This window comes from Anguilla anguilla, chromosome 7, assembly GCF_013347855.1.
Source record: "Anguilla anguilla isolate fAngAng1 chromosome 7, fAngAng1.pri, whole genome shotgun sequence".
In the NCBI taxonomy this organism is placed as follows: Eukaryota; Metazoa; Chordata; class Actinopteri; order Anguilliformes; family Anguillidae; genus Anguilla; species Anguilla anguilla.
The window spans coordinates 49695879-49710720 of NC_049207.1; the positions used below are offsets into that span (position 1 = coordinate 49695879).

General features: G+C 43.8%; 1 protein-coding gene across 1 annotated transcript; it reads left to right on the top strand.

Annotated features, from left to right (window-relative positions):
* Positions 1-4554: 4554 nt before the first annotated feature.
* LOC118232258 (myozenin-2-like) lies at positions 4555-12203 on the top strand. Its single transcript, XM_035427088.1, has 5 exons — positions 4555-4648; positions 5969-6135; positions 7535-7661; positions 9931-10114; positions 10606-12203. The coding sequence occupies exons 1-5, from the start codon at positions 4567-4569 to the stop codon at positions 10835-10837; spliced, it is 792 nt and encodes a 263-aa protein (XP_035282979.1). The 5' UTR covers positions 4555-4566; the 3' UTR covers positions 10838-12203.
* The last annotated feature ends 2639 nt before the right edge of the window (positions 12204-14842 follow it).

Here is a 14842-nt window from a genome sequence, read left to right on the forward strand (position 1 = left end):
ACTGTTTATATTAGAAACACTGAGCTCAGTGAACATACACAGTTATATATTTATTTATATTTAAATGTATATATAAGGAAATAGCAAATAAAAAATAAAGTAATATAATAAAGCAGTTAAGGACTACGTTATTAAAAATTGCATTGACGTCAGTAGCTATTGCTTGGTTCTGTTCCTTAACACTGGCTCTTGCCTGTTTTAATGGACCAGTGAACAAATGACATCACCCCCATACAATTTATAGGGGACAGAAAAAATATAGTATTCAGAAATGAATCACAGTCTCAAGGCAGGGGGAAAATATAACATATACAGTATATTTTTTATATATTTTTTGGTTTTAGTAAGTTGTTACTTAACAGAGTACACTGCAAACTGCATAGTCGCATATTGGGTATAAAAATGTTCATGCATTAGCAGCTGGAATATATCTCCACAGTTCTAAGAATAGGGTACATGTACCATCCCCTGCTATTGAGTCATCCTTAATGAGTCTGTCTCTCCCACCCTCCATACACACACACACACACACACACACACACACAAAACACACACAAAACGCTCTTTGCAAAGCTTAGCAACAGGGCAGTTGGCAAATCAAATCAAGACAAACTTGATGTGCTTTGTAGGAGGACGTACATTAAATGCTTTTTGCATAGCGTGTACCTTGGTACCACATTCAGTTCTTTTTGAGAATCCCCCCCAATTTCTCAATGAGAGTATGTATGAGTTAGAAACTTTTATTATAGAATAACAAGGATTTTTCACAGTTCTGTTTGATTTCTAACCCACACATAGTTTTTTTTAAACATTTGTTTTGTTTTCCACAGATTGTTCATGCATTTTCTTCCTGAAGAACCTGTAACATGTACGTATATAATGATATTCATAAAATATAAAATTTACGAAGTTAAAAATGAAAAATTCAACCAATAAAATGTTACGTTAAATGTCTATATCCGTCAGCTTAAAATAACTGCAGCTAGAATTAACGGTAAACAACATGATGCATGCGTATAGACTTTGACTTGCACTTGTTTTAATTGTGTTAGTGTATTGAGCTTACGTTACGCAACAACATGCTCTCCACACAGTTGTGATCGACAGTAAACAAAATGATGCCTGCGTATAGACTTTGACATGCATTTGTTTTAATTGTGTTAGTGTATTGAGCTTATGTTACACAACAACATGCTCTCCACATAGCTATGATCAATGAATGAGTCCGTCAATCAATAGACCTTTATCCTCCCCGTAGGGCAATTTGGTGGCGACCACGCAAAAAAAGAGACGCTCAAAAATGTATGAGCTACAAGACCAAGGACAACACATACGGGAAGGCATAAATAACAAAATGTAAACAAATGTCAAAAAACTGCCAAAATACAGTATATACAGTATACAAATATACAATGTTCATAGAATCGTGTTAAATAAGTCCAGTGAATGAATGAATGGTTGAATGTATGAATTAATGAATAAATAAATTAATCAATTAAAGGCACATCAGTGTAGCTTGCTGTTAATTGCTGCAATAGCTGTAGAGATTTAATATACTTATAAGTAAGGTTTTAAGCCATGCTTTTTAAAAGATGCTTTTCTTGCCATGCCCCAGTAACAGGCATTCCATTAAATCTCTACAGTAAAAATAATAATAGATATTTCACGAGGATGATATACACATATACTTATGATTTAGTTTTTAAGTATAGGGTTGAGAACTGGAGTTGATCAAGGCGCATTCACCTTGTAATAATGCAACATAAGTATAAGGTTCGAATTAAGCAATACAGTATGAGAAAATAAATGAAACAGTGTTATGGTTATATATACTGTAATTATTTTAAATACATCCTGTGAACATATTTAGTTAGGGTATCTGTAACCATGAACAGGTGCTCTCTTAAGACCAAATGTGCTGCGTGCTTCCCTTCAGCCAAATACTTTATCTCACCCGCTCCCTCTTCAGTCAGTCAGTCAGTCAGTCAATCAGCCAGTCAGTCACGTGTGTAACCATGGACTAGTTGCCAAGGAAACTGTTACATAATCACAGAAGGGCAGGGCTATGTTGTGGAGACTGGTAGCGGTTGATAACAAAGCAACACTCCTTTGATTTCACTGGTGTGCCGTTGGGGCAGTGTGCCAAGATGTCATAACACACTGAGGTTGTTTATCTAGTAGCACAGCCAGATTTTGTCTTGGGCAGCAGCGTTGGGGATTTCAATACAGTGCACAGTATAATGACAGTAGGGCAGGACAGGACAGGACTGATTCTTGGTATAGGCAATATAAACAATCACCAATGGTGCAAACTGGAGGAACATTACAATACACAAAATTGAATATTAACCCATTAATGCCCAGATTATTCCCAGAGATCTCTTACATAAACATCTATAGTCATCCAAAAAATATTCACAGATGGAGAAAGAGTGGTAGATACTTCGGGAACTTTTGAGAGTCGTTCATAGATTTGTGTAGATTTTTTGGAGATTAGGGAAACATTTGTAACAAAATAAATATTAACGTGTTGGTGTCAGTCCTTCACACTTGACTCCCCTGATAAACGCTACACGCCCTCCCTGCACCTCCCCTTCAGGATTTGGGGCATTGCCTTTGGGCTGTGGCTGACATTCACTGCAAGTGTTCGCATGAGTAAGGGGGGTGGGGTGGGGACCAGTGTTGAGTCCCTGGAGGTGTATTTCGGGGTAGAGGGTGGGAGGGGCGCATTTCCTGTGGAGGATCCGGTGGGACAGGCCCACATGTGCTTAGCCTGTAGCCTGTGGGAGTGGCAGGTGTGTTTTTTTTTGGGGGGGGGGGGGGGGTGATCTATGTTTAGCCAGCTGATGTAAGCTGCATACCAGTGACGCTGGAAGCACCGATGCCCCCCACCCCGAGCTCGCCTCAGTACTGGGGGACCGTGAGTACGCGGGCAGATTGCACTACCCCAGGGTGACCCTGGAGATCCATCGCTTCCTCTGTCTGAGGACACAGCTGGAACCCGAAGAGAGAACCTTGCCACAGGTACGGAACCTCCCCCCTGTCCAGGTGTGTCAGACCCTCAGGTATGGGGCTGATGCCATTCTATTGGCTTTCACCATAAACTGCAGTGCTCTGTGCTTCAGACAGATCTACCTCTCGTCCTGATAACTAATATAGTTAAAATTCAGATGCTGATATCCAACTCATGACATACAAATTTTCATTGATTGTATTTTATTAATGATCGTAATACACTGTTTGATTATGCATTGGTCAGGTTAAGTGTTCCTTTACAAAACAGGGTTTGTTCTTTTAGTGCAAGTACTGTGTGTGTTAACGCATTTGATTTTTGCATATTCTCTTTTTCCTTTTGAAAGGAGAAATGATCAATGATCAATTGTGGAAGAATGTGATTTTGTTTTGTTTGATTGAATTGCAATGTTTAGGTGAGCATTTATAATTTTTGAATGCGAGCTGCATGGAATTATTTTTATTCACGGTGCAATGCTTTCCAATTTGCTATTTAGCATTCTGTGGCTTGACTTTTGGGTCAGGTTATTAAAATAAAATGAAGAAACCTTTTGACCCTGTGAAGATATGTTCTGATGAACATGTCTGGGACCCCTACATTAATAATGTAAAATTACTTAGCCTGAAAGGCTGAGAGTTCTGAAAGATGGATATTACCATACCACGTCATTAGAAGGTAATTTAATTTCTGTTCTGTTTAATTTTCCAGTTATCTAGGGAATACAGTCTAACACATCTAATAATTAAGTTCTTGTTGGCTGGAAGCGTCGCTTGATTTGTAAACATTTCCCATTCTCTCAGGTTTCTCAAAGCGAACATCTGCCTCACTAGTTTCCTCTTCTTCACGATGGTCATCATCTTCCTCCTCTCTCACTCTGGAGAGTTCTTAAAATGACCAGTATCCCCAAGTAGAACAGTCACCTCTAGCCTCCTTATACATCATTACCGAGGGATTATAGCTCACTAGTGATTAATTAAATAGCCCGAGAACCCTCATCACACGAATAGTCATACATATTAATTGTTTGGTATAAATGATCCTTACTGCCCTTTATTACTGCATGATAATAAGATCTCCTGCTGGCAAGATGTTCGGGAAATGACTGTTTAACATAGGGGGGACAACGAGGGTCTCAAAATCCTTGCGGAAAGATTAGCGTGCTAGGGGGGTTTTTCTGCAAGGGCGACGCACGCCGTGATCCTCGCGGGACGGGCTGTTTCGCGGAGTTCGGCGGCCCAGATGAAAGGGTTGGGTAAAGGGCTGACGGGGTGCGATGCGCCGGCACGCTCCGCTCCAGCTCGCGCCCCAAGGTTATTTAAAGGGAAGTGCTAACTTTGCCCTTTCCACAAATCCAATAAATTGTACCTGCTGAACTCAGACGTTTTTTTTTTTTTTTTTTTTTCGCGTGCGGGTGCTCGGACCCGGTTAGACAGCGCTCCGATCGCCCGCGCAGAGCGCTTCCTGTGCGTTTTGTGTGTCCCCTTTCGCGGTCGGGACAGGGCGTGCTATGTGGTTATGTCCCCCCTGGCTGATTGCAGATCCCTGGGAGCACGATGTCGCTGCACTCCACCATGTCGCTGAGCGAGAGGAAGCTGCAGGCGGCCGCCATTTGTAAAGAGGTCCAAGGCTCCAGCGGTATGATGGGATTGAGCTTCCTTAGCAATGTCACACACACACACACACACACACACGCACACACACTGAACAAATGCATGCAAGCACACATACACACGCACACTGAAACACATACACACACACACACACACGCACACACACTGAACAAATGCATGCAAACACACATACACACACAACGAAACATATGCATGCAAGCACACATACACACACACACTGAAACACATACACACACACACAAATTCTGACACAAACCAAACTGTACCCCATATAAACACAACCCCCATCCTGCCCCCCCCCCCCCCCCCCCCCCCACACGCCACACACACACACACACACACACACACACACACCTCTTTGAGAGACACCTGTTAATTTGGCGCTTGGTGTCCCAGAGAATCACACATTAAACACACTCTGCTGCTCCCCATTAATGCGTCAATGAGATGTTTTCCTATACCCACGGTAACTAATCCTTTTTGTAGTTGTCCTTTTTTAACAATCTATTTCTGGTTGGAGGAACAACTGTGTGAATGGCTGTTCAGTGGCATGAAGCTCTTTAACAGCTGAGGGACATTCCATTAGGATAGCCTTTCAGTCTGATTGAACTTTAACTCCATAAGTGGCACCATATTGAATGTTCCGCCTATGAGCGGAGAAACAGTAATAAGATTCCAGGGTCTTGTATGAAATAGACTATATTGGCAAGGAAACTTTCAACTGTTGGTTTTTCAAACTTCTATTTTTTTTTTGATTTATCAGTTGTCACATTTATGAAATTCAATGAATGACTTACTGACAAGCTTGGCATTTAAGACACACAAGAACCCAGTTTTCTTTGTAATATTTACACATTTCAGATCAGTTGTGAATCTCTCATATGTGTTTTTAGTAGCCTATAAATAGTTTATGCTGTTTTGGGTTGATATGGTAATTACTTTATGGTAATTACTTCATGCAAATGTTGCTAGGGAACTTGAAATGTAATCAGCGGTTTTCAAGTTTGAATCCCAGCTAGGAGCCCTCTGTTGCGATCTTTAATTAGACACCATCACTATTATCTAATTTTAGAAACAACCATTAGACTATAAGCCTTATGAGTCTTCCCGGGGTTCTTGAAATATAGAATCATAAGTAGAAACGGTTGAAACCGCATTATTGCATTGCAACTGTATCATACTATACGATTTATAGCATTGCAATATCTAAAAAAACAAAAAGAGAACGTATTCGTCAGTTTCCTAATGACTGAAAGTGCTAGACATGTTTCAGGTGATGATGATGATGATGATGATGATGATAATGTCCTTCCTCCCTCTACAGACGCTGAGATAGACCTGGGGAAGAAGATGAGCACCCCAAAAGACATCATGCTGGAGGAGCTCTCCCTGTCCTCCAACAGGGGGTCCCGCCTCTTCAAGTTACGCCAGATCCGCTCGGAGAAGTACACCTTCGAGAACGTCAGGAACGGAGTCAACCTGCAGATGAACGTACGTGGCGAGAAACGCTCCCTGGTTTGAAATGGCTCCTTCCTTTCAACATTGAATTCATTTATCGCACACTCTTACACAAGGTGACCTACAGTGTAAGATAAAAATGACTGGATTCACTTGAGTACTACAGTATAAGCGAGAGGGCCTGGTCACTCAAATCGTGGTCCTCAAGGTGCTCAAACTGCTGGTTTTCCTATACCTGGAAGTCAGTCTGGCCAATCAGTAGCACTAATTGTACAGTTAATCACCTGGGAGAAAAAAAACCAGGCTGGATTTGAATTTTAGGGCCAGATATAGGTCTATTTGCAATAGGGCCAGAGCTCGCTAACAACGTTCCCAGGCTAATCTCTACAGATCTACTGCCAGTTAACTATGCTATCCAGCAACTAAAATACAAAATATTAATGCACACAGATTGCAAGAATAACAAGCTACAAGGAGAGAAGCATACCGCAAAACCATAAAAAGCAGTAAATAAACATGGAGTGCTTGGGCACTTGGTTTAACAGTAGGATATCTTTATGGGCAGCTTTAGCCTGGGGAGTTGGAGAGAGAGAGAGAGAGAGAGAAGGAGAGAATAGAAGCTGCCGGAACAGGAGCCGTGGGGTGTGCTGGGTGTCCTTTCCCCGTCCTCCTGCAGTCCCGGAGGTCTGGGCCCCGGATGGTGTTGCTCTGTGGCTATCAGTGGCTGCAGATGGCACAGAGCCTCGGGGGGAAAACCCTGCGTGGCAGCGATCTCACACACTCCAGTCCTGGAGGACCTGTGCTGTGCTGTGTGTGTGTGTGTGTGTGTGTGTGTGTGTGTGTGTTTTTGCTTTTTCTTTCAATCAGCAGCCGGTCCCCAAGTGAACATTTTTTTTGTGGTGAAAAGTCAGGGAAACGCCGTCCATGCATTCAGGCGTGAAATACATTTGCTTGAAAAGTGAACTTTTTCTAGCTGACTAGGACGTAGCCAGGCTATATCCTGAGATATATTGGGGTTAACCTAGTCTAAATGTCAAAATGTCTCTCAACCCAGATATCCACCCAACCTGATGTCTAGATTTGGTCTTTTGCTTACTGGGTCTATACCTTGGATTTAGACTCTGTCCCCCTACCCCCTTGCTGTTTGATTAATTCAGTGATTGTTTTGGTGTTAGTAGGATCTTTTTTTTTTTTCAATATTGGAAGCTTTGCATAATAATAATAATAATAATAATAATAATAATAATAATAATTTCAGTTTTACTAGTGTGAGCATTACTGGCTTACAGGTATAAACAGGCACATTAAATCTCCAGCTGCAGAATATCTTTATATTATAGTCTGAATCCGATTACTTGCATAATAGTTAGAAATTTATCCGGATTATGGCGGGATCATCTAACGGTTGCTAATTGCCATCATTCTTCCTCAGAACGGCGAAGTTCCCAGCGGCGAAGCGGCGGCGGAAAACGGAGACGGTCCGGATGTGGACCAGCCCCCGGAAACGCCACCGAACACACCCGACCCAAAGACCCCGAACCCGGAGAGCATCGCCCCAGGTTTGTGCGGACGGTAGCCTACGCATGGTAAATGGTAAATGGACTGCATTTATATAGCGCTTTTTTCCAAAGTGCTTTACAATTGATGCCTCTCATTCGCCAGAGCAGTTAGGGATTAGGGGTTAGGTGTCTTGCTCAAGGACACTTCGACATGCCCAGGGCGGGGTTTGAAACGGCAACCCTCCGACTGCCAGACAATCGCCCTTACCTCCTGAGCTATGTCGCCCCTACGCCCGGCTAGCGTGTCTGAGAATCCGACTCAGCAGAATAGCGAAGGGGCTTGACAGGCAGCCTCGTTTATTAATGAGGTGTGACTCATGAGGGAAATACTCGTCACTTTTTTACGGCTCGGGGGGGCTTCTGTGGATTGATCTTCGGTGGGAATGCAGTCGGGCAGACACGTGACAGTCCACACCTACAAAACCTCACTGCTGGGGAATTTGTGAAAAAAAATGTTCAGAATTTTGAAAAAAAGAAGAAGAAGAAAAAAATCGACTGGACAAAGTTTCCGTTGTTTTCGGTCCAGCCCGGCCTCCACCACCACGGGCGCATTCCACAGAGCACAGGGCACTTTGCTTCCCGCTAGCCCGGGACATCCTGCCTTGCGCTCAGACAGCGGAATGCCGCTTGAAGAGCTCGCGATCGGAGCGAGTGAACTGCGCGAGGCTACGGTCTGGCAGGGTAGAGCGGTGGGCACTGTTGTGTACATAACGCACGCGACATTCCAACGAGATGCGAGCCAGGCATTTCCTACGCCCGCGGCGTCCTGTCCGTGAGATCGTCTGCGAGGGATCGCAGCCCAGCGTCCTTTTTAAACTGATACAGATATCCGCAGCTAACCTTGCCAGCTCCCCTTGCGCGCATAACATCTCTCTTACTGTACATACAGTTTCATCTTTCATCATCCCCGCGGGCGTGTGTCAGAGAGGTTAATTAAACACAGCGGCGAGAAGAGCATTCAATACTTTTTCATTCTACTGCAGCAGACAGTAGCTCTCTATTATTTATCGCCCAATTTTTCGGGTCTTGCCTTGGTTTCTGGCTATGATCTTTCTTGGAGAAAATACGAGCGCGATTCATTTCTCGACGTACTGCTTGATAACTGAGCTTTAGGCCCTTATCAGTGTATGCTCTCTGTTAAAACTATCGAGAGATGCCTGTGTTCCGGGTATGAATTTACTGAGATCTATCGTGTGTGTGATCTTGCCTTGCAACAGCGCTGTCATTTCCTGTGGAGCCCACCCTTTGTCTCATAAATCCCCAGTAGCCTATGTTCTGTGGCTCAGCAGTCATAACACATTCCTGTACGCTGTAAGCTGTACATGCAGAGGCTGAATGAGCACCCAGAGGAAACCTACTGTACGTCTGGTGGAAAGCTCTCCTGGTATCCTGCGCATTTCAGAAAACACACAAATCTGGAGCCCAGGGGTGGTTTTTTTGGTTCCTTTCATTTCTTTTGGAGCACAATAAATTCAGGAAGGAGAGTCTTCTAAGGGGGGGGGGGGGGGGGGGGGGGGGGGACAGATGTGCTATAAGGGCCCCATTACATAAATACACACACCACACACATACAGAAGCACACTAGCAGCACAAATGAGCCAATGACTGCTTCCAAGTTTCATTGGTTGCTTTTATTTCCTGTATGTGCAGTAAGATTTGATTGTGTTGGATTAAAGACCAGAGCTTTTTTACGATGCAGGGAAACACTCTCTTCTTATTATTATTTAAATTTCCTCCTTTGGCACATCTGGATGACTTTGCCTGTCTGTGTACTGTTTCTGTTCTGATACAGCCAGTTCTGAACAAGCCAGATGCTGTGGATAATGTGTGATTTTCACCTGAGGGATGTTTCTCCAACTGACCACACACTGACTGAGGGATTCTGTGGTCTGAGCTCATTAATCTTTCTCTCCCTCCCTCCCTCCCTCCCTCCATCCCTACATCTCTCTCACACTCTCCCTTGCTTTCTCTCCCTCGCTCTCTCTTTCCCTCTCCCTCTCTCTTTCTCTCACTCTTTCCCAAAGAGCAAGACTCGGATCAAAAATTATCCCGGGCGTTTGCAAACGTTTCGTTTGATTACAGTTACCTGGGAGTTTTTGTTTTTTCTCTGTGTTGGTTGTATGCAACAAAAGTGCCAAAAGAAACAAAGAAATGCCCCTTGTTACGTGTTGGATACGCTCTAGATTACCTAACGGTTCCTAGCGACCGCAGAGACCATGCGCGGGCGAGAATGTCTGACATTTACGGGGTTTAATGGTGCTTCTCCCAGGTTACGAGGGGCCTTTGAAGGACGTCCCGCCGGAGAAGTTTAACAGCACAGCCATACCCAGGTCCTACCACTCCCCCTGGGAGCAGGCCATCATTAACGACCCCTCCCTGGCTGAAACCCTGATTCCCAAAGTGCCCAGCCCCGAGCCCAAGCCCGAGAGCCCGGAATACAAGAGCTTCAACAGGTCAGTTTGACACGCTGTGAGTACGGTGGCCCTGCAGTCCAAAACACCCCAAAGTGAATAATGAAAAACACGATTGCCATTACGGCAGAAATTATCCAAACCAAAACATTAACTTTCAAAGAAGCAAACAAGCAAAGCACAAAATCAATACCAGTGGTGTAGTAACAAACGGATGTTGTCATGTCCTCTTATGTGTTAATTTTGCAGTTATATTTGGCTCTTCAGGGGCAGCAAACATAGGCAGGCATAATGAGCGGTTTCTACATGCTATCTCCTGTCAAGCAGTAGGACTGTACAATGATAGCATACACACTTATCTGTATCACCCTGTTGAACCTGGCTGACATAGTTTAATAATCAATGTAATCACGGTGTACACCAGGAGGGTTTCACAGAGCTTTGGCATTCATCTGACAAGTTTCACTGTAAATTTCATACATCAAGCATCAGAGAATGCCAGCGAGGTCAGGCTCACCTTTTCCCATCTTCAGGGTCGCCACTCCTTTCGGCGGCTTCGACAAGACCCCGCCCCTGTTCGTCTTCAAGACGCTGGAGCTGGACCTGCCCCCCTCTGACGCCCCCTCCCCCGAGCCGCAGGAAACCGGGGTGAAGAGACCCACCTTCAACAGGACGGCCTCGGGCTGGGTGGCGGAGAGCGCCCCCCTCATCCTGCCCGTCATAGACCTGGACGGCACGGTGATCCCGGAGTCAGATGACCTCTGAACTTTCTGACCGAGGGGGCGTGGCCACACCGGGACGGGTGAAAGCGTACGAAAATGGCACGAGTGTTGGGCACCGCCTGTTTTTGTTTGTCTAGAATGGCCATTGGAGGTGAGACATTTTTGATGGGGGTGGAAGGTAGTTTTCCAATTTTATACTGGGAAGGGAGAGGAATCGGGAAGTCAAACAGTTATGTTACGGATGATTACTGCGGTCCATCAAAAGTTTAACTCTTTTCAACTTGTGACATTTGTAAAAAAAAAACAAAAAAAACCAATAAAGTTAATGATAGCTTGTCACTCTCTCCTTTGTCTGTTAGTATATGAGCCCCCAGAAAAAGGTGTTAGTTTAATGTTTTGACAGATATTTCTGTGGCTACTCCTAATTCAATCATACAGATGTCATTCACCCACCTTGTCAACATATAAGACCCTTGCTGTCCCTTATGCAACAAAAATATATTTTTTTTGTTTGTGAAGATTTAATACATTGGATTTTCAAGGTTTATATATAACTAACAGAATGTACTATGCAAAATGTACAAAATGTTGCCACATATTGGAAAATATATTTGGCCTGCTTCCATATATTCAGTTGTACTATTCAGTGTATTGCAGCATATTTTTCAATATATCTAAATATATTTTGTTCCATAAGGGGTGGTCTGTTTCGATCATTATTGATATGTATGTTACAACCACACAGCATGTCCTGTAAATATAAATATTTAAGTGTCTGATACAGTAGCTTCTGACTTGTGTGACTAGAACACAGTATTGAATTTGAGTTTTTTTTTCAATGTTAAAAAGGCACATTTAAAAAGTTACAAGGAATGTTTTTAATGTTAAAAAGGAACTTTTTTGTGCATTCAGGGACTGTATGTGTAACTCAGATACGTTGGTGTTGGTGTTCAGTGTTTGTATTGGGCAGAATGTGAGATGAGCACATATGTATGCGGACTGGTCCTACCTACCTACACTACTACTGATAGTTATTGAGCTTTCAGAAGAAGAATGTGAACCAGACGGGCATTTCAGCTGATATTTCAGATGATATTTTGCTGCAGAGGCATTTAGTGAAGGGAATATATGTATTCAATTACATTATAAAATTCCTAAATTTAAAGTAAAAGTGGAATAAATGATCCGTGGTGGCATATCAGTAATTAGAATACACAATTATTGCAGACATTAAGAATAAATGATATGGCTCAATTTCAATCAGGCTTCATGCACTCCCATGCAGAGAGAAGAGAGGATATCCATGCCGATCTTAATTGAAAGTGTTCAAAGCATTTTGTAATTCACCAAAGTGCCTGGTGTGAATCTATCTCGTTGTTGGTAATAAATGGTTTTTCTGTCAAACCCCACGTGTGGGCTTGTGTAATCTGTACCTTGTGGCCCCCACTCAGCCAACCGACACACAGGAAATGTCCTGGAAGTAGATGACAGATACGTAGTTTTCCTTGTGGCTAGTGTAGTCAGGACTATCGTTAGCACTCCTTATTGCTGGGGGCTTCCGCACACCCTGCCATACAAACTCAAAACACCGCATCTTTTTGTTCGTCTCTTGATCGGAGTATACTACTGCCTCCTTTAATCAGTTACACACAGTGCTTTATTTGGTCCATTTAGTCTGTCCAGATTGCCATTTCAGTGCTGATAGATGACCTGGGGGGCTGTAGATACATATGGAATTCTGGTCTTGTGGAGACTATAACATTAAACCTGAGGGGGACCGAGCCAGTCATGTGATCATAGTGACCAATATCAGGTCAGATTTTTCAGTCTGTCCCTGTGGCAGAACTTTGAAGCTCTGAAGTTAAGAGTATGGAGCGAATTCAGTAGGTAGTGCAATCCAGTCTTTCATCAAATGAATAGCAACTGTAAGCATGCATTACCCTTTTTGTCAACTTTTATCCAGTGTTTTCTGGGTATGTTCAATTGCAACATTGTCCTCCATCAATATGTTTGGTGGCATGGTTGGTATTCAATCTCAGGCTAAGCAAGTAACTAAGAATGTGAGTATTTGTTGGAGGGTTAGTGATGGTCATACTCCCAGCAGGAGTTGAAAAGCTCACGATGGTGTAAAACTGAATCACTGAATGGAAAAATGAACTTGGGCTGGAATTCGTTGATGATAAAGTCAAAGGTGGCTGTACCGAATTCCACCCCAGCGGCTCGGCCTCTGGCCTCCTGAAACCGAGGACGAGCCGCCTCGAGAGTACGCACGGACGTTCGCGAGGCCTCACGGGGTACGCGAGCGGCTCGCCCGCAGGAAAGCTGACCTCATACGGGCGGCGCAGTTTCGGTTTACTCCACAAAGGCCGGCGTGCCCCCCCCAGCTACACCCGATACTCCACCGGCGCGGCCTAAATTTAATGCAGGTTGGGACGGCTTACCGGCAGACGTGCGCTGATTTGAAAAACGAGGGGGCTTTGGCACATGCCGATGAGATCATGGCCAAGGCATGTCCGTCATCCCTGATACTGTATGCTCATGCGTGAGCATGTATTGGGAAAGAAAAATGGCGTCGGTAACACAAGTACCGTGCCACGCCAAAAGTGTGGTTTTGCTGGGCGGCTGGCCTTTGCGGAAGTGGAATATGCAGTAAGAGCCATAACGTTTGGGACAAAGACATTTAAAAAAAATTTGGCTCAGCTTTTTTTGATCAATGGCTTCAGAGGTGTTTTTGATTAGTCGGGTGTGTTCAATTGCTTCCCTAGTGCAGGTATAAGAGCTTCCAGTATCTAGGCTTGATTCTAGCCTTTGGATTCTGTTATTGGCATTTGTCAACATGAGGACCAGAGTTGTGCCAATGAAAACCACGGAAGCCATTATGAGGCTGAGAAGGAAAAAAAACAGTCAGAGACATAGGCCAAACCTTAAAATAACCAAAACCAACTGTTTTGAACATCATTAGGCAGAAAGAGAGCCCTGGCGAGCTCAGAAATCACAAAGAGCCTTTTCTTTTCTATAGTTTTTCAGGGACCTGACACTTCATTTCCTTACTTAATTTTTTTAACGTTAATAGAATATAATTAATTGATGTGGTCAGCCCTTGGAGATCGTTGACCTCGCCCCCTCTTTCCTTTTCCTAAAACTCCTCTGCCATCAGGGTTCATATTTTCCACAATAGCGTACGATCATCATTATTATTCTCTTTATCTGATGCCTCATCGAGGGTGTGTCCGCTCAACTCTCTCTGACCCCCTTTTCTTTCTGCCGTTTCTGAGAGTAAAGAGGAAATGTTTGGGCCTGCAATTATGCCTTGTATCATTACCTGTTTCCTCCCTCTTGGGATATCATTCTTTGCCAAGATATCTCCATAAGGAAACAAAGCCATTGAAGCTCAGTGGCTTAGATAAGTGCACACTGCCAGTTCCGGGTGAGAGGTGAACTCTGTGGAAGGGTGGGGTTTGTGGATGGGGTGGATGGGGTGGGGTTGGGTCGGGGGGTGGATGGGGTGGACGGGGTGGGGTTGGGTCGGGTCGGGGGGGTAGGGGGTGAACGGGGTTGGGGGTCAGATGCAATTGTTGACCCGTCTAAATGGGTCTCGCCCCAGGAAGATCCATTTCACTGGGTCCGCTTGTTCACGATCTCCCAACTTGCCACAGCTGTGCAACACCGTGTCGTAAAAATCACCCCTCGATAGCACTCCCTGTGACCGTTCCTTCAATAGCTGACCTTTACTGAGACATGCTGATAGATATAAACTACACACAACTAAATATAGCATGTCCTTTTGGTCACCTTGTCGTTCCATCACTGGATTAAATAATAGCACAAAAGTGAAAATTATATTAAGCTTCAAGACGCAAGTAAAATCCACCTTAGATATGCAATAAACTCACAATAAATAAACCCATTATTAATGATTTGCCCTTATCTTTGGTTATAAAATGAACAAATGAAAACATGTCTCAAAAGTTGCGTGTGGGTTACTTACACCCGAATGATACAATCCTTGGTTGCCAGTTCAGTTACAAATTAACTTTTCAGAGAAATG